The sequence below is a fragment of the Pongo abelii genome, chromosome 18, assembly GCF_028885655.2.
Source record: "Pongo abelii isolate AG06213 chromosome 18, NHGRI_mPonAbe1-v2.0_pri, whole genome shotgun sequence".
Classification (NCBI taxonomy): domain Eukaryota; kingdom Metazoa; phylum Chordata; class Mammalia; order Primates; family Hominidae; genus Pongo; species Pongo abelii.
In genome coordinates this window covers 2361626-2381895 of record NC_072003.2, presented here as the reverse complement: position 1 = coordinate 2381895, position 20270 = coordinate 2361626, and the positions used below count along the sequence as shown (strand labels likewise).

Here is a 20270-nt window from a genome sequence, read left to right as displayed (position 1 = left end):
TGTGTCACCCCCAGGCAGCTCCCTGCTGCACCTGGACCCACCTGTGCCCTTGGCTCACTCCATCTTGCTGGGTTTCCCATCTCTGTCTTGCTGGCTGCTTTCAGAGACCAGGCCCAGAGTCCCCAGGACTCAGGTGACCTTGGCTACCCCGGAATCCTGGACTAAAGATCTGCAATAGAAATGTGTCCAGCAGGGAACCTAATGTGTCCAGCAGGGAACCATCCTGTTTGCTTTGCTTTTCTGAGTTCCTACGACCAACCGGCCAGGGCGCACTGTGGGGCACAGGGATGCAGGCCTTGGAGTATGGCCACTTCTGCCTGGGGGTGTCCGGGGGGTTTCCTGAGTGAGGTGGGGTCTCACCAGCTCCAGGAGACACCACTGCCACGCACAAGGTAGGGGTGGGGGTGGAGGATCACCTCCGTGAGGACCCAGACCCCACCCACTGTGGCTGTGGTGGAGACTGCAGGTCTGTCTCAAGACCCCAGGCCTGACACCATGGTGGAGCTCCCGTCGAGCCACCTGTCTGCAGGGGGCTCTGGCCATTAGTGCAGCCAGGCAGAGTCTGGACAGCACAGGCAGCACCAGCCTCCATGCAGACCAGTCTGTGTGGGAGTGGGGGTCTCAGAGGGCCCAGCCAGCCTATGCCATCAGCATGGTGCTGGCCCAGAGGAGAGCTGAACAGCAGCTGGGTTCAGCAGAGGGTTGCAGAACACCAGGTTCTGCAAGAGCAGAACCTGGAGGTGACGGAGAGGGGATTCCACCAGGCCAGCCTGGGGCTTGAACCCCAGCCAGGGCAGCTGCTGTCTGCTGTCCCACCAGGTAACGCACCAACCCAGCTGCTGTTCAGCTCCCCTCTGGGCCAGCACCATGCTCATGGCATAGGCTGGCTGGGCCCTCTGAGACCCCCACTCCCACACAGACTGGTCTGCATGGAGGCTGGTGCTGCCTGTGCTGTCCAGACTCTGCCTGGCTGCACTAATGGCCAGAGCCCCCTGCAGACAGGTGGCTCGACGGGAGCTCCACCATGCGGGAGATGGCCCAGCACTGCAGTCACTTAGGCTGCTCACCCCTCCCTGAACTGAGATGTCCCTCCCTCCAGATGCCTCCCCCAAACCCCAGCATGCTGGGCATGCTCTGGCCATCCCACACAGGGGGATCAGGGTGGGAGGGCTGGAGGCTGCCTGTAAGGGGCAAGGCTTCCTCCAGGAGGTAGGATGGGGTGGGGCAGGCGGGGTCCCCTCCTCACCTGATGGGCCCTCGAAGCCAGGCTGTAGGCAGGCAGGAGGGGGCTGAAGCAGTGGGGTCAGGCCCGGGGAGCGGGGGCCCTGCCTTCCTTCCTCAACACACGGGGCTGCCCAGGCCCCGCTCCTGGGGCCGGGCCCACACCCCACAGACACTGGTGTCGGATGTTCGGCTTGAAGGAGCTCCACATGGACCAGCCGCAGCTGCCCCTGGGTCCGCCTGGCCCAGGCAATACCACAGAATCACCAAGGCTCATCTAGCCATGGGCCCAGCCCCAAGGCCCTGAGAGGCATCCCAGGTGCCTCAGTCACAGTCCCAGGCAGCTCAGGTCCCAAGCGGCTCACAGTCACCATCCTTGACTTCATGGTAGCAGAAATGGAGTGCTTTGAGCTTGTGATGAGCATAGGCTCCCAACCCTGGGAGGGTCCAGATGTGCCCACTGGAGAGGCCCCAGGCCCTGATGATACCCACTCCTCAGACATGCAAACCTGGAGCCAGGGAGGCCTCAATGAACTGCATACTCTCCCAACAGACTAAGCTCACCCCACACCAGCGCAAGGCCCTTTCAGACCCAGCCTGGCCACCCCAATGGACCTGGCCAGCACCTCCCCCAGCCCCACCCTCGCCAGACAGGCGCCAGGCTGTGGTGACCCGCCTCTCAGCAGCTCCTCCTCTGATGCCTCCCTGGGGTCGAGTCGTTACCCCCTCGTCCACCCGACTGGGCTGCGCATGGCCTCAGAGCAGAGCCAGGTTTTAGTAGTGGGTAAAAGGGCTCCCTTGCTGTGCTTTACCAGAGAATGCAACACCCCCAAAGCTCCTTCGTGACGCACTGTGACCTGCAGCACCACCAAGCCCATCCCCAACCCTGTGTCCCAGGCCACCAGCCTCTGAGGGCACTGCAGGAGCCACCGGGCCACAGAGGATGGAGGCAGGGAGGACATCCTGCCTTCATGAGGACATGCTCTCAAAGACAGAGCCGCACCAAACTGTCAGCAGGTGACCGTCAGCTCTGGGAAGGCAAGGGGAGGAGCTCAGGGCCGTGGCCAGAGCCCACGAGAAGCCCATGCCCAGCACTGCAGGGCTCTGGCCACTGCCTAATGCCCTCCACAAAGCCCTGCCTGCCCCTCCAGCAAACCAGGGCCCCTGAGGCTCCAGAAACCCCAGCTCCACTGCCCTCAGCCTCCATGGCCTTAGCAGCCTGGCTCTGGGGCTGAGCTCCTGGAAGGGCAGGGTGCGGGTAGGCTCCTGAGTTTTATTTTCTCACATTTCTTCCAGACATGCTTCTGCTGATCCTCAAAATGGCAAAAGCCAGGATGCTCAATTCTCAAAGCTCGACAGCTGATGGCACATTTGATAACAAAAATCATAATATTTAGAAACAAATTTGATTAAATTCGTAAGTGCCTGAATAAATCATACTCGTAGATTTAATATAAAATGTGTGAAAGCTTATTTGCAGGCCAAATGACATTACTGCAGAGCATTAAAAACCAGCAGGGGGAGGGCTGTCGGCCGACCTGGTGCTGCGTCATGCCCACCCACATCATGTGGGGTCACCAGGCTGCCCCTGCCCACCAAGTGTCAGTGGGGCCCTGGGCACGGTCTCTAGGTTTGAGGCCCTTTAGCACCTCTGACCACTGGACTCCAATGCCACCTCAGAGAATTCCGCCTGTGCCTGCCTGGACCACCGAGGCTGCCCCCTCCCCTAGCGCCGACTCTCGGGCCTCTTCAGCAGGGGGGCGGCCCCTCTGTTCCACTTAACCTTCCATGCCTGGGCACAGCAGGTGTGACAGTAATGCAGACAATCTAACTCACTTTACATGTCATCAAACTCAAATCCAACGGGGGTACCCAAACCAGACTGATGGGCCTGCCAGCCTCCACCCACAGGAACACACTGGTGACTTACTGCAGCAGACTCGGGAGGTAGCTCCTCCTCCTAGCTGCCTTTGTCCCTAACTCCTTGGACATCCCTTAGCCCAGGGTGAAGGGTCAAGGGCACACCTGACGCCCTCAGACAGGGCCAGAGGGAGTGGGTCTGGGCAGGAAGTCACCAAGAGCTGGCTTCCCACACAGGGAAGAGGGCAGTGATTGCAGACCACATCCCCACTATCTATCCATCCATTCACCCACCCACCCACTCCGGGTCACCACGTTGCACCCTGTCCTTTGACATCTAAAGTCTCCAAGTCATGCTGGTTCTCTCCTCCCAAAGATCGGCTTGAATCTGTTCCCTTCTCCCTTCCTTGCTGCCACGAAGCTGTTCAGACAAAGTCTGAAGCTCAGCGCACCGTCAATCCCTCCACAAATAACCACAGGGCAACGACTGCCTGACAGGCACAGCAGAGAACAAAACCCGCCCTCGGCCGGGGGCGGTGGCTCACGCCTGTAATCCCAGCACTTTGGGACGCCTGGAGCGAGCACTTTGGGAGGCCAAGGCGAACCTAGGAGAGGATCACGAGGTCAGGAGTTCGCGACCAGTCTGGCCAACATAGTGAAACCCCGTCTCTACCATAAAAATACAAAAAAATTAGCAGGGTGTAGTAGTGTGAGCCTGTAATCCCAGCTACTCGAAAGGCTGAGGCAGGAGAATCGCCTGAACCCGGGAGGCGTAGGTTGCAGTGAGCCCAGATCGCGCCGCTGCACTCCAGCCTGGGCAACAGTGCGAGACTCTGTCAAAAAAAAAAAAAAAAAAAAATCCGCCCTGTCAGTGTGGGGCGTTGACGCGGAGCCTCCTGCTTGGACCCCTACAGCGTCACCCCCCTCCTGTGTCCCTGCCAGAGGCGCCACCTTTGGACTCTCCCAGGGTCGGACCCTGGTCGACAGTGCTCCCTGCCCGGACCCTGCACCGGCCGATGGATGAAGCCTCGGCGCTGCGCCGTTCACACGCTCCGTGCCGCTGCCGCAAAGCTCGCGCGGGCCTGCGAGGCGGTACCCGGGCCTCCCTTCCCTGCTTCCAGCGAACCTCGGCGCCTGCTGTTCCCCCGCCGGTCGCGCCCTTCTATTCGGGTCTCAGCGGCAGTGTCACCTCCCCGGAGAGGCCCGCCGTTGCACCCCATCTCCCACTCTCAAGCTCGTTGCTCTTCCTGCCCGCACAGCCCGCCTGCCGCGCCCACCCGGTGGAGGTCCGCCTGCCCGGAGGCCGCGTCCACGGGAGCACCCCAAACGCCACCAGTGGATTTTCACCGCACGAACGCACGCCCTGCCCCAGCCCGTCTCTCCGAGCTACTTCCGCCCTGCGGGCCCCCACGCCCCGCCACGCAAGGCCGCAGAGCCTGCGAACCCCTCCTCTGCGACCACCCCGCCGCCCTCAGCATAGCCCGGCCCAGAGCCCCGCCTCCACCGCCGGCGTCAGGGGCCGGAGTCCGCCCGGGCGGGCCCAGTGCGCCCCCGCAAGGAAAGGGGCAGGGCAGGGCGCGTTAACACCCTCCGCGCCGAAGGACGAGCCTCGGTCATCGCGCGGCCCTCCCAGGCTGAGCAGACTACCCATGTGCCCGCTCCAGCAAGCGTGCAACCAGCCCGGTCAGTCCCAGGGACTTTACATGCTAGAAGACACCTCGAACGTCCCAACGCGACTCCCACAAACTGCCTTGACTCTTTAATGCTTCCCCGCTGGCGCCCATTGGGCCAGGCGTTTACGTCATCGCTGCGCGCCGGGCAGCGGCGACTTCCCGCTCCTTGACTCTGACGTCAGAGCGGCGCCGGCCTCGGCGGCTGAGGAAAGCAGGAGGTGGTGGCGGCGGGAAGATGTAAGTTGGGGCGGAATCCGACCGCATCCGTGTTTCGGGGGCTGCCCGTCAGGCCCGGCAGGACGCATCGTGAAGCCGGTCCACTCCTCAGCCCCGCAGTGCGGCGGTGGCCTGGCAGCGCGGTGCGGGCTCCGAGAAGAAAGAGTGTGGCCCGGGGCGGGCGGAGTGGGAGGTGTCGAGGCCGTGGCCCGGAAGTGGTCGGGGCCGCTGCGGACGGAAGGGCGCCTTTGCTTCGTCCGCTCGGCGGTGGCCCAGCCAGGCCCGCGGGACTCAGACCAGTGGGGAGCGCGGCCTCCGCCCTTGGGGCCCTCCCGCCGGGCCGGAGACCCAAGCCCCCAACGCCAGGCCCTGCCCTGGAAGCGCTCGCGGCCCGGCGCCTGGACGGGGGAGTTGTGAGTGAACGCGGACGGAGAGCGGCGAGGTCGGCGTGTCGGGCCGGTGTCGGCGGGCGCGGAGTTTCTTTGTGGGATGCGGTGGAAGGTCGGCCGATCCCCACTTTGGAGTCATTAATTCAAACGTGTACTCCGCGAACGTTTCCCGGAGTCCTGTGTGCAATTATCGGCGCTAGGCCGTGGGGATACGGCCCACTATGGACCGAGCACGGTGGCCGAGCTCAGTTTGATGGGTTACCCCAGAGGGGGGGATACGGGAAGGTTAAGGTTGTTGGAGGAAAAACGTGGAGTAGGCTTTTTGTCTTGATTCCGCATGAACTGTGCCTGAAATGTACTTTTAAATGGGGAAGGTGCTCTGAAGATTTGTGCCGAAACGCCCTCTCGTCGAGATTTAACTAATTGTTCTCTCCTCTCTCTGGCTGTTGGACGCGCACCTTTCCGGAGGATGGGGGAGGTAACCGAGGTCCTGAGCCGGTACCTGAACTTGGGTGAACAGAGAACCTCAACTTTTGCTTTCTAGCACTCGACCGCACCCAGCAAGGCGTCCGCTTACTGAGTGGTTCTTAGTGTTTGGAGTGCTTAAGAATAACTGGTGGTGGTTGATTTCACAAAGTACATTCGGGCAGATCTTTAGTTCTGGGGTGGTGGGGCTGGAATCTGCGGGTGTGACCTCCACTCTAGGTCTGTGCTGTCCAGCAAAGTAGCCATTGGCCACATGTGGCTACTAAGCATGTGAAATACAGCTAATCAAAACTGAAATGTTAAAACACATACCAGTTTTAGAAGACTATGAAAAAAGTAAACCTTTATTAGATTTTTATGTTGATTATATGTTACAAAGATAATATTTTGGATGTGTCAAATGTTAAAAATTAATTTCACCCATTTTTGTGACGTGGCTACTAAGGAATTTCAGGTGATGCTTGTGGCTCCTCACACTGTTTCTACTGGACAGTGCTGCTGCGGGTGATCCTAAGGCGGGTGGGTGCAGGAACCCTGCTGAGAGTTCAGAAATTACGTGTAACTTTGGAGACAAGTGTCTGTGGGGGAAGGAGCCTCCGAATGTGGAGATACAACTCTTGTTCCTAACATTTATCGAGTCTTTAATTAATGCCCTGGGTAACTATAAGGTTGGAACTGTAATTGTCACCATATTGATGATGAGAAACGAGAAAGGATAATAACTTGTCTAAAATTACACAGTAAAACCTCAAGTCAAACCCAGGCCCTCTGGCTCCAGACTCTAAATTATACTCCGAATGATACTCACTGATTGTCCGAGGACACCAACAGTGCCGAGGCACTATCTGCTGGGTGTCTGCAGAACCTTACTGTTCTAAAGCAAAACATTTTACCCCTGGACAAGAGCAGCAAAGGTGGTGTTCGGCCCTCCTTGGCTCTCATTTGACTGTTCAAAGCCAGGTGCTTTTCTTTCTTGGGTCAGAACATGTTTTCACCAGCATTTTGAAGCACCCCTGGCATGCACTGCACAGGGAAACCAGGACCACATTGGTGTGCTGTGTCCTTACCAACTGGCTCTTGGAGAAGGTGAGACAGAAGTAGCTGAGACTCAATTCCTGAGAGCTTCACTTAACAACTCCTGCAGCTTGTGCAGAGCCTTACTGGAAATACTGAAGGCAGAGGTCCCTGGAAAATAGGGCCCATAACTAATTAGTAATTTGTTTTTGAGTAATTTGTTACCGTTATTTGAGCACATTCTGCAGTCCAGGCATTTGGCTAAACTCTTACATGGCAGGCAGTTTCTCACGCAATTTCAATGCCTACTTTTTTTCTCCATCTTATTTTTGAAAAATGTTAAAAAACACAGGAAGGTCGAATTATGCAGTTAATACTCACATAAAGACCACTTAACGGCCAGGTCTAGTGGCTCATGCCTGTAATCCCAGCACTTTGGGAGGCCGAGGTTGGCGGATCACGAGGTCAGAAGTTGGAGACCAGCCTGGTCAATATGGTGAAACCCTGTCTCTACTGAAAATACAAAAATTAGGTAGGCGTGGTGGCATGCACCTGTAGTCTCAGCTACTCAGGAGGCTGACGCAGAAGAAACGCTTGAACCCAGGAGGCGGAGGTTGCAGTGAGCCAAGATCGCGCCACTGCACTCCAGCCTGGGTGACAGAACAAGACTCCATCTCAAAAAAAAAAAAAAAAATCAGAGGTTAAGAGTCTATAAGTTACGTTTCTGCTACATTTGCTGTATGGTGTATCTAGCCACCCATCAATCTTATTTTTTCTTTAAAAGTAAATTGCAGACTTGCATGCGTCTTCCCCTGCACTCAATATGCATATTATTAAAGTACAGTGCAATAACTGCTTTTTAAAATGATTCTTCTACTGCTTTTTAGATGTTCATATGGTACATTTCATCTGCTTGCTTTTGGGTATTAAGTGTTTTGATGCTGGTACCAGTCACTTTTGAAATGATTTTTGCTTCCAGTCACATCCAGTGTATCCTAAGGGGAAATTGCAATAAAACAGGAGATCTAATCCTATCTGGAGACCACCCTTGAGTTAGGTTTTTCTCTGTTCTGCATGTGAATGTGGTACTGTGGCATTTTGAAAGGACCGCAGGAGCTCATCAAACTTGTGGGTGAAAACCGAATTGTTCAGCCTGTAAAACAACAGTGATGGTCTCCATCATCTCCATTTTTTTAAGGAAAAAGATAAGCTGGGGCGACAGTTGTGCCTGTGCCTCCTGTGTGGGGCAGAGACGCCTCCATGAGCACATGGGGACTGTCCCTATGTGTTCCTGACTGTGTGGACACTCATTGTTTACCGTGCTCCCTTGCTGCCTTTTTGTGTGCTCAGCTTTTGACTGCAAAGTAGACTTATTGCCTTGCCAATCCGTTCACTCTTTAAACCCTTTTATCTTGTTATTAGGCTGCTCTTTGGCGTAAATTGCAATCGATTAGGGATCGTTTCTCAGAACCAAGTTAGAAGTGAGAGTTCAGATAAGTGAGGCCGCCATTGCTGCTTTGAACACCTCAGAAGGGGAGAATGGATTTATCAGGAGTGAAAAAGAAGAGCTTGCTAGGAGTCAAAGAAAATAATAAAAAGTCCAGCACTAGGTAATCCTTCCGCAAGATTTTTCTAGTGCTACTTGGGGGTGCTTACTGCTAGGTACCCGCAGAAAGGGGAAAGCTGAGAATGTTCTGCATTCTACAGTGAGTGTTCTGGAGCCACAGACCACATTGCTCTGTGGTCACCTCGGGTCTCTGTGGCCCTGCTGATGCTGATCCCCTGTTTTGGGTTGTGCTGTTTGGGTTTGGTCAGAGGAGCACGCAGTCTCACACTCTTCCTCACCATCCAGGGCTCCTTCACCTACCAAACGCAAAGACCGCTCAGATGAGAAGTCCAAGGATCGCTCAAAAGATAAAGGGGCCACCAAGGAGTCGAGTGAGAAGGATCGCGGCAGGGACAAAACCCGAAAGAGGCGCAGCGCTTCCAGTGGTAGCAGCAGTACCAGGTGGGGCGGGCTGGCCTGGAGCCTGGAGAGGACCTGTGCCACAGCCACACCCCCACTCCCCACAGATGGCTCGGTTTTCTTGATTATTTACAAAGAATACACATCCTCTGATTGTTAGTAGAGACCCTAATTTATGGCAGACTGGCCAGGTGCAGTGGTGGCTCATGCCTGTAATCCCAGCACTTTGGGAGGCCGAGGCAGGAGGATTGCTTGAGGCCTGGAGTTCAAGACCAGCATGGGCAACAAAACAAGAGCTCGTCTCTACAAAAAAAAAAAAAAAAAAAAAGAGTAATTTGTAAAATTAGCTGAGCATGGTGGCATGCATCTGTAGTCCCAGCTACTTGGGAGGGCTGAGGCAAGAGGATGGCTTGAGCCCAGGAGTTTGAGGAAAATAAACAAAACTAGCCGGGTGTGGTGGTACACGCCTGTATTCCCAGCTACTCGGGAGGCTGAGTCAGGAGGATGGCTTGATTCCAGGGGGTTGAAGCTGCAGTGTGCGGAGATCATGCCACTGCACTCCAGCTTGGGTGGCAGACCCTGTCTCAAAAGAAAAAATCAACCTAGCCTGGGTCAGCATCAGCCAGCAGCTGCCTTCCCAGCCTGAGTTGGCAGTTCTGACTTTTGCCAGAGTCCTTTGCCTCCCAGCAGGAAAGGCTTCTGTATGGGTAGAAGGCAGCCCGTCACCTCTGTCCTGTCCCACACACAATGTAACACCTAGGGCTCTGACTTGCTGGGGGATTGGGGGGTGATGTTTTCCCCACTGGGGAAAGCAGTGAGGCCTAGAGGCACCCGAACAGCAGCTTTCTCCTGGGGGGAGCGCAACAGAATTGGAGGAGGCGTCTGTACTGTGAGACTTGGTGTGTGGTGGTTGTAACCCCTCATCTTGCCCTCAGGTCTCGGTCCAGCTCGACTTCCAGCTCAGGCTCCAGCACCAGCACTGGCTCAAGCAGTGGCTCCAGCTCTTCCTCAGCGTCCAGCCGCTCAGGAAGCTCCAGCACCTCCCGCAGCTCCAGCTCTAGCAGCTCTTCTGGCTCTCCAAGTCCTTCTCGGCGCAGACACGACAACAGGAGGCGTTCCCGCTCCAAGTGAGTGCCCTGTGCATGGGAGCTAAAGTTTACAAGCTCGGGGCTACAGATTTACCACTGAGGTTATAAAAGGGACCCAAAAGGAGTCTTTCTGTGTTAATAGGATTTCTGAGACAGGAATGATGTACGTGAACTAGCAGGAAAGTCTTCCTTATGAAAATTGTCACACAAGCAGATAAGAGCTTACTCGAAAGGCGTCTAGTACATTTTGACTTGACAGAAATTGTTTCTGGTGTTTTGTTTTCTCAATCAGATCCAAACCACCTAAAAGAGATGAAAAGGAGAGGAAAAGGCGGAGCCCATCTCCTAAGCCCACCAAAGTGCACATTGGGAGACTCACCAGGAATGTGACAAAGGTGAGGATCATGGCTCTCTCCTGCAGGCAGTGGGGTGTGGACAAGCAGGCCTGTGCCTGCAGGTGAACTTAGAATGTAGCCTTTTGGAGGACTAGGGTGGTGGCACATGGTTTGAGTAGAGCATTGATTAGTTCCTCTTGGTGAACCATTAATACATGTGTCTAGGTGATTTATCCCAGAACAACACTGGTACTCATCAGATGGAATGTTTTACCCTGCCGAGGTTTTAGTCATGATGTGGTGAATTCTTTGCGTCTGACATGACTGACTGGTAGCTGGCATTCGAGTGACCCTTCTTTCCCTCTAGGATCACATCATGGAGATATTTTCCACCTATGGGAAAATTAAAATGATTGACATGCCCGTGGAAAGGATGCATCCCCATCTGTCCAAAGGCTATGCATACGTAGAGTTTGAGAATCCAGATGAAGCTGAGAAGGCGCTGAAGCACATGGATGGAGGTGGGTGACCCTGCCACACACCCCTGACCTCTCAGAGACCCGCTGCCGCTAGGGGCTTTCAAACTGATTTCCAACTGGGCTGCACTTCTTTTTGTTTGTTTGAGATGGAGTTTCACACTTGTTGCCCAGGCGAGGTTTGGGCTGCTATTTCTCATGGCCCAATAACAAGATGCACATTAACTGAGTAGGTGGAGTTTTTATTTCTGCAACCAGTTGCAGGGAAAAGGCCTGGAAATTATTGCCAGACCAACTTAAAATTACAAAGTTTTTCAGAGCTTATATACTTTTTAAGCTATATGTCTCTACATATGTGTACATTTATCTAAAGACATAAGTTATTGACTTTTAATCTATTAACTAAGGATTGAGTCTTAAAGACCTTCCTCTGGAGCCTCAGTAAATTTACTTAATTTAAATGGCTGTAAGTGCTGGGGTAATTACCCTTACTGTGCCTTCTGCTAAATCACAGAGGTTTGGGGAGTTTTCTTCCCAATAAAACTGGCTTAATCCTAAATGGGTCCTGACGTATTCTTCGTTATTTTGTTATGTTTTAAGGCCCAGGAAAGGCCTAAGCTAAACTCTTAATGGGCTTTTCTTATATCCCAGCCTTTGTATAAGGGCCTTGGGTTTTAATATTTAACTACTCAGACAGTACTAAAACAGTTGTTACAGAGGCCTGCGTTAGTGAGACCTGGCCTGCCAGTATCCCCACTGTCAATTTGCTCATGCTTTTTATCATGCATGTATATTTATTTATTAATCACGAGAATCGTAGGGAGATGGAGCATTGTAATCTTTCTGGCTGCTTCCTGCTGAGAGAGGGTTGTCGTCATGGGGCACCGAACACAGCACTGGAATGGAAGAGGTCGATTTGTTCCCGGTAGCACTTTCTGTTTTGGGGGCTTAGAGGCAGCACCTGCTGAAACGTAATAGTATGCAACAGCAACACATATAAATAGGTTGCTGCTGTTTTCTTCCAAAGTTTAGTCTTCAATTTACAGGGCTTGAGGAAAGCACAGCTTAGATTTCAGTGATTTCCAATTAGGAAAAGGAAACGAAAAAGGAAAAAATTGAAAACAGTGTTTGGGTGTAGTATAGTTTTTGAAACAATTTTTTTTTTTTTTTTTTGAGACGGAGTCTCTCTCTGTCGCCCAGGCTGGAGTGCAGTAGCACCATCTCGGCCCACTGCAAGCTCTGCCTACCAGGTTCACGCCATTCTCCTGCCCCAGCCTCCCGAGTAGCTGGGACTACAGGTGCCCACCACCACGCCCGGCTAATTTTTTGTATTTTTAGTAGACACGGGGTTTCACCGTGTTAGCCAGGATGGTCTGGATCTCTTGACCTTGTGATCCACCCGCCTTGGCCTCCCAAAGTGCTGAGATTATAGGCATGAGCCACCATGCCCGGCCAACAATTTTGTTTTTTAGCTTCCCATTTTTATTAAAAGACAAATAGGACTGGTATTTACTAAAAGACAAGTAGGACTGGTTTGCTTTATTATACTTGGCTTAATTATTTGTATACAGTGGAGCAAGAATCATAATTTTTTCTATAGGCCTTTTATCTGAGATAATACCTTTTTAAACCCAAGCCCAGCCATGGATATGTACAGTTAAATACCTATGAGTTGGGTGAAATCCTCTCCTCTTGAGGTTCCAAGATAACTTGAGGTTTTTGTCTGTTAGAAAGTGACATGTTTTACTTCCCACAGATTAGAAACCCTGTACAGGGACTGTGTACACAAAATAGGCCAGTTTTTTATTTGTGTTATGTTACAAAAGAAAACAGATTTTTATTGCACTTATGCAAATAACTATATTGCGATAAATTAAGAATACGTACAAATAGACTGGGCAAGATGGATCACCTGAGGTCAGGAGTTTGAGACCAGCGTGGCCAACATGGTGAAACCCCGTCTCTAATAAAAATACAAAAATTAGCCAGACATGGTGGCACACACCTGTGGTCCCAGCTACTCAGGAGGCTGAGGCAGGAGAATTGCTTGAACCTAAGAGGCAGGGATTGCAGTGAGCCAAGATTACACCACTGCACTCCAGCCTGGGCAACAAAGTGAGACTAGGTCTCAAAAAAAAAAAAAAAAAAAAGAATGTGCACGCACACAAATAGTTTCCAAATTCTGAAGAAATTAGGTAGAGAGAAACAAATATGTTCCAAGTTTTGTTCCTAGGAGTATACTTAATTGTTGAAAGCTGTTAATAGCTTAAAACTTTTTTTTGACTTTGAAAAATAAAAGGATTAGGAATATTTTAAGCAAAAAGTTAAAAAGATTACTTCAGTGTTCTATTAGTTCAGTTTATGCAGTTAATTTCTGCCCTGCTTGATATTAATGAACACTTTACCTCTCTCTCTCTTTTTTTTTTTTTTTTTTTTTTTGAGACAGAGTCTCGCTCTGTCGCCGGGGTAGAGTGCAGTGGCGCAATCTCGGCTCACTGCAAGCTCCACCTCCCGGGTTCATGCTATTCTCCTGACTCAGCCTCTCGAGTAGCTGGGACTACAGGCGCCCGCCACCACGCCCAGCTAATTTTTTGTATTTTTAGTAGAGATGGAGTTTCACCCCGTTAGCCAGGATGGTCTGGATCTGCTGACCTCGTGATCCGCCCGCCTCAGCCTCCCAAAGTGCTGGGATTACAGGCGTGAGCCACCGCGCCTGGCCTTATTTTAGCTCTTTAAGAGTCCTGAATGTTTTTCCTTTATTCTTATGTCACAATCTGCAAAGTTATTAGAAACCTGTATTTAAGAGCACCTGTTAGAACTCTATAGCTGATTGTAAAACCACCTTCTAAAAAGGATTAAAACAAGACAACAATTGTTTATGGATGACAAAAAGGTTTTAGGGCAGCCATAGTTAAAGACACAACTGACGAGAAAATGTGTTAGCTCTGTGGCACACGATAATTTAACATAACAATTATAATTATTACTGATAATGTACACTAGGATACAGTGCAATTGTAGGAGTTTTACGTGATTTTGGGACACATATCAATAACATTTATACAAAACAGCCCAAACAAAGCCAAACCCCATTTTATATTTGGCAGTGCTTCCTGTATGATTTTTGGTACTAAATAAGCCAGGTTCCACCTTTACATCAGTGTGCTGTTAATGTGAAAACCCAATCCCTTCTTTTTTTTTTTTTTTTTTTTTTTTTTTTTTGAGACTGTTTTTTCTGCTCTTGTTGCCCAGGCTGGAGTATAATGGTGCAATCTTGGCTCACTGCAACCTCCACCTCCTGGGTTCAAGTAATTCTCCTGCCTTAGCCTCCCGAGTAGCTGGGATTACAGGCACCCTCCACTATATCCAGCTAATTTTTGTATTTTTAGTAGAGACATGGTTTCACCATGTTGGCCAGGTTGGTCTTGAACTCCTGACCTCAGGTGATCCACCCGCCTTGGCCTCCCAAAGTAGCTGGGATTACAGGCATGAGCCACCGCGCCCGGCCTAAACATAATTTTAATGCTTAATTTACAGAATTTACAGAACTTCAGCCAGCATGTTTACATACAGAATTTTCTTTACAATCAACCTCCCACACCTTTTTTTGAGATAGAGTCTTGCTCTGTCGCCCACGCTGGAGTGCAGTGGCATGATTTTGGCTCACTGCAACTTCCACCTCCTGGGTTCAAGCAATTCTTCTGCCTCAGCCTCCCCAAGTAGCTGGGATTACAGGCTCCCGCCACCACACCTGGCTAATTTTTGTGTTTTTAGTAGAGATGGGGTTTCACCATGTTGGCCAAGCCTGTCTCAAACTGCTGACCTCAGGTGATCCTCCCGCCTCAACCTCCCAAAGTGCTGGGATTACAGGCGTGAGCCAACGCGCCTGGCATAGATTCCAGTTCTTAGTGGTTGTGTGATTACTGAAAAGATGTTTTAGGAACACCTTTTTTTTGTAGCTCCAGTTTAAAGGAACACTATTCTTGGGGGAAAAAAAATTAGCAAATACACGTAGATTAACATTTTAGGGAGTTTCCAATCTGTTAAAAGCTTAAGGATCAAATTCAGGTTTCTTACATAGAATACATTTGGCTTTTTATATGGGAATATTTCCTTTAATCATTTTTGAGAACCAGAAGTTTCCCAGTATTTCAGCATTTTTAGTTTATTTTGCTGAGTGAGTGGATTTACTGAATTTATACAGTTTATTTCTCAAACACTTGTATCTCATAACCATTCATGACGTTTATAGCTATTTCTATCTGGCAGAATGGTTTTAAAAGCACATGGACTGTTGTGAATAGTTTTGGGTGGCATTTTGTCCTCAAGTCAGCATTTTGAGGAATGTGGAGTCGTCTCTGCTCCACTCCCTGCTGCTGTGACTGAGGTGGCTGGTGCTGAGAACACGGCCCACAGTGCTGTTTGGGCTGCCAGGACTGATGGGGAGTGGAGTGTGCGTGCCCCAGAACTTTCCGTCTTCTGAGGCCCTGTTACAAACTGTATAAGTAGCTTAACTGGTTTTTTTCAATAATTGCCCTTCAGACATTAGGAAAGTTTCCTTGATATTTGGCTAACTTTTCTTTCAAGTTACTTAAGTCCTGAAATGGATTAGGAGCTCTGTGCCCTCACATCAGCTGTTGGCCTTGTAAGTCACACCTTTGCTTTGGAGTCTGCTGATTATCTGCTATTTGACAGTCTGAGCGCTTTCTGAGCTAAAACCCAGGTACCTCCTGGGTGGGCGTGATTATAGATATTCCAACTTTTCTTAAGATTCTGGCAGGATTTTTTTTGTGTGTTCCCCCTACTGTCTTTGAATGGAATGAGTCCATGCTGTCTCCAGGGGAGATGAGAAGGGGTTGGCCTTTACTGGCAGCTACACAGAAGATGGATTTTTCTTCATTATTGTAGAGTCAGTGCTGTGAAATCCCTAATTTGGGCTAACTTAGGCTGAGTTTACTGAAGTTAAACCTCTTAAGTATGTTCTGAATACATAGCCACATGCCGGAGTTAGTCCCCATATGCCTTGAAGGTAGGAGTTGAGAAAACAAAAGAGCCCTTTACCCATTAGGGCACAGAAGGAGCTGTGCTGGGCCTCCCGGTAGCCCCAGCTACCAGACAATTCTTGAGGTCGGGGTGCATGCTCCCCTGGGGTTCCTGGGTTTGCACCTCTATTTCCTTTCCTCTCTCCCTGGAGCCCACATCCCACACTGCCTCTCCTCGCTTCATGCACATGGCCTGTGTTTCAATGCCATCCACATGCAGAGCCACCTCTCTGAGACTGCTTGTTTCCAAACACAAAGTCCTTGGCATCTCCTAAAACTTCCCTTCATGTGGCTTCCCACCGGAGCCCCACCTCTCCGTCAGTGGAAGCTCATACCTCACCACCCCCATCCCATCCATCACCAAGCTCTGGCAATTTTACTTCCCAGCTGTTCCCTGAATCCTGCCGTTTCCCTGCCAAATCATTTGATGTTGATTCGGGCCCCTCTCAGTGCTGCAGAGCCCTCCTAAGAGAACTTCTCCTACTTCTCTTAGCCCCACACCCAGCCTGCCTTGGATGGAGGAGAAGGAAGCGCAAACGCAGATACTACCTGCATGGTCCTGCCAGGAGGCCCCACCCTGGCCCTGGGGCCTTCTGTTTGCCTGTCACTCGCTGTCGATGCTACCTTCTCTCACCAGTGCTTTGGGTCCTTCCCCGCACAGGGCCCAGCATAGCCCTTCTCTTCCACCTAGCAGATTCCAGTACATTCTTTTCTTTTTTTTTTTTTTTTTTTTTTGTCTTGAGACGGAGTCTCAGTTGTTGCCCATGTTAGAGTGCCGTGGCATGATGTCAGCTCACTGCAACCTCCTCCTTCTGGGTCCAAGAGATTGTTTTGCCTCAGCCTCCCGAGTAGCTGCGATTACAGGCACACGCCACCATGCCTGGCTAATTTTTGTATTTTTAGTAGAGATGGGGTTTCACCATGTTAGCCAGGCTGGTCTCGAACTCCTGACATTGTGATCCGCCTGCCTGGCTTCCCAAAGCACTGGGATTACAGGCATGAGCCTCCGCATCTGGCCTCCAGCACATTCTTTAGCTCTTGACTTGGATGACTCTTGACCTGGGAGGCTGCCTCGACATGTGGAGATTGGTGTCTCCTGTTAGTTTCTATGCCTCTTTTCCTCATGAAACATTAGTCATGATGGTATTTCTGTGTTTTTTTTTTTTTTTTTTTGAGATGGAGTTTCCCTCTTGTTACCCAGGCTGCTGTGCAGTGGCACGATCTCCGCTCACTGCAGCCTCTGCCTCCCGGGTTCACACCATTCTCCTGCCTCAGCCTCCCGAGTAGCTGGGACTGCAGGCACCCGCCACCTCGCCCAGCTGATTTATTGTCTTTTTAGTAGAGACAGTTTCACCATGTTAGCCAGGATAGTCTCAATCTCCTGACCTCGTGATCCGCCCGCCTCAGCTTCCCAAAGTGCTGGGATTACAGGAGTGAGCCACCATCCCCGGCCCTGTTTCTGTGATTATCTTACATTGTCATTGTCCCCCCAGGCCTGTCTCTTTCACTGTGGCATGCATTGTCTAGGGTAGATGCTTGTTAGATATTTTATGACTTGCTCTCTTTTTCAACAGGACAAATTGATGGCCAGGAGATCACTGCCACCGCCGTGCTGGCCCCCTGGCCTAGGCCACCCCCCAGGAGATTCAGCCCTCCCAGGAGAATGTTGCCACCACCGCCTATGTGGCGCAGGTCTCCCCCACGGATGAGGAGAAGGTAAACAGTTTGTAGTTTCAGTGGACTGATCAGGCCACAGACCTCATGTGACCGCAGTGACTTTCAGGCCCTTTATTCAGCCCTGCCTGCCTTCCACTGCTGTGTGGGCTGGCAGAGAGCAGGAGCCCTTCAGAGCTCATGGAGAGAGCAGGAGGGCCACAGCTGCAGTAAGCCACAGGCAGGGGACGCCCTAGAGTTGCACCAACACAGCTTTGTGAGTCTGGGCAGTGGCGTGGTGTGGCCTCCCCAGGAGACCACTAGACCTGTGAGCCCAGGTGCAGGCCCACTTTTTCTGAGCTAACAAGAAGAGCTAGGAGAGGGAGAAGTTGAGGGTCAGAAGAGTTGTGGGGCGGGGGTGGTAATCCCTCGGCAGAGGCCACAGTTCGGCCTTCCCTTGCCAGTGGTGAGCTGTGCTTTCAGCCTTTGGGGAAGAGGAGGAAAGCCTGGGCTTCTGCCTTGGGTCTCACAAGCACCCGTTCCCAAGAGCTCAGGGCAGGCCCATCAGGTGGGACCTGTCTCAACTTCTAGTATTAAAAAGTAAAACTTCTGCCGGGCACGGTGGCTCAAGCCTATAATCACTTTGGGAGGCCGAGGCGGGCAGATCACGAGGTCAGGAGATCGAGACCACCCTGGCTAACACAGTGAAACCCTGTCTCTACTAAAAATACAAAAAAATTAGCTGGGCGTGGTGGTGGGTGCCTGTAGTCCCAGCTACTCGGGAGGCTGAGGCAGGAGAATGGCGTGAACCCGGGAGGCGGAGCTTGCAGTGAGCGAAGATCACGCCACTGCACTCCAGCCTGGGCAACAGAGCGAGACTCCGTCTCAAAAAAAAGTAAAATTTTGTCACGTGTGGTAGCAATCGCCTGTAATCCCAGCACTTTAGGAGGCCAAGGTGGGTGGATCACAAGATCAGGAGGTCGAGACCATCCTCGCCAACATGGTGAAACCCCATGCATACAAAAAATATAAAAATTAGGCCGAGCACGGTGGCTCATGCCTGTAATCCCAGCACTTTGGGAGGCCGAGGTGGGCGGATCACGAGGTCAGGAGATCGAGACCATCCTGGCTAACATGGTGAAACCCCGTCTCTACTAAAAAAAAAAAAAAAAATTAGCTGTGCATGGTGGTGTGTGCCTGTAGTCCCAGTTACTTGGGAGGCTGAGGCAGGAGAATGGCATGAACCCAGGAGGCAGAGCTTGCAGTGAGTCAAAATCACACCTCTGCACTCAGCCTGGGCAACAGAGTGAGACCCCATCTCAAAATAAATAAATACGCACGCACGCACGCGCGCACACACGCGCGTGCTGGGCGTGGTGGTGCGCGCCTGTAGTCCCAGTTGCTTGGGAGGCTGAGGCAGGAGAATCGCTTGAACCCGGGAGGCAGAGGTTGCAGTGAGCTGAGATCATGCCACTGCACTCTGTCCTGGAGACAGAGTGATATTCCGTCTCAAAAAAGTAAAACTATGGGGAATTGCCCAGAAGGTAGCTTCCCCCTACAGCCTGAGCTACTCTGATGTGGTTTCTCCTCCTCCTGCAGGTCCCGCTCCCCGAGGCGCAGGTCCCCCGTGCGCCGGAGATCACGGTCCCCGGGCCGCCGCCGCCACAGGAGTCGCTCCAGCTCCAACTCCTCCCGATAAACAGGCCACTGAAGTTCTCGCCCCTGTAACTTATACCCCACCCAACTCAGTTTTGTCACTTTTCTAGCCAAAGGAAGATCAGTAGGAAAGCAAACCCTTTACTCTGACAGGATTTGCAGGCAGCAGTCAGCACCCCTCTGCCAGCCAGGCTTTGGCTGCAGAAGTGCTGTTGGTTTGGATGCTGTGTGCCTGTCAAGATTCCCTCCGGTTTTCTGGCTAGAAAGCTCACCCGTTTCCAGTTTCTAAGAGTCAGTTCAGTGGCAGAGCCACCAGGGACAAGTGAGGCTCTTGGGGGTGGTTTGACCCTGCTTACCTGGGAGCACACTTTTCCCTTCCCTGATGATCTGAGATGGTGGCCAGGCCAGGCCATGCCATTGCTGTCGCTGGGCAGTGTCCTTTTGGAAAGGGAGCCGCCCCAGGTAGCTGCCAACCCTGTTAGGCCCAGCCTCTCGAGGCCTCTTCTGACTTCAAGGGTCACACACCCCCAAAGATCCTCTCACCCATGGTAGTTGCGCATGGTTCTGTCTGTCCGTGCACCCATGCACACACCCCACCCCACCACTCTACTCTGAAATTGGTTTGGTGAGTGAGTTGAGAGCCAGCTCTACGGGGTCATCACGTAGCCATGGTTGTGCCTGCCCTTCATGGTGGTCTTTCAGGTTATCTTGGCAACATGTACATTGCTTTTATTTTTTTTCTTTTTTGCTTTTATTGTACAGTCAGTACTATAAAATTTCTCTTTGAGTTTTATACCTTTGTAGCATTTTAGATGACATTGTGTTTGTACTTTGTTGTGTAGAGTGAAAGAATTGTGTTGAATAAACCCAAGATTGGAATGCATGTATAGTACTGGGTTCACTGCCTTCTCACTGGTCCCCTCGCCCCTAGTAACTTTCTGTTCCTCACCATCCACAGTGGCACCTCCGACGCTTTCAGCCAGGAGAACCTAGGGTTTGTGTGCTGTGGGTACCAGGTTGCTCCTATGGTGGACAAATAGAAGGAGATGGTTTTATCACCACCTCGGAATGTGTGTATGTTTTCAGACAGACTCTCCCTGTCACCCAGGCTGGAGTATGTACCATGGTGCGATCATAGCTCACTACAGCCTCCCACTCCTGCTTCAGTGTCCAGAGTAGCAGGGGCTAATTTTTT

At 51.6% G+C, this 20270-nt stretch overlaps 1 protein-coding gene across 5 annotated transcripts; it reads left to right on the top strand.

Annotated features, from left to right (window-relative positions):
- Positions 1-537: 537 nt before the first annotated feature.
- On the top strand, positions 538-19958 carry RNPS1 (RNA binding protein with serine rich domain 1). Of its 5 annotated transcripts, NM_001134210.1 has the most exon segments (9): positions 538-545; positions 4939-4991; positions 8282-8469; positions 8712-8867; positions 9761-9952; positions 10206-10308; positions 10616-10769; positions 17341-17482; positions 19019-19958. In NM_001134210.1, coding segments are annotated over 7 exon segments (918 nt in total). In that variant the 5' UTR covers positions 538-545; positions 4939-4991; positions 8282-8398; the 3' UTR covers positions 19119-19958.
- The last annotated feature ends 312 nt before the right edge of the window (positions 19959-20270 follow it).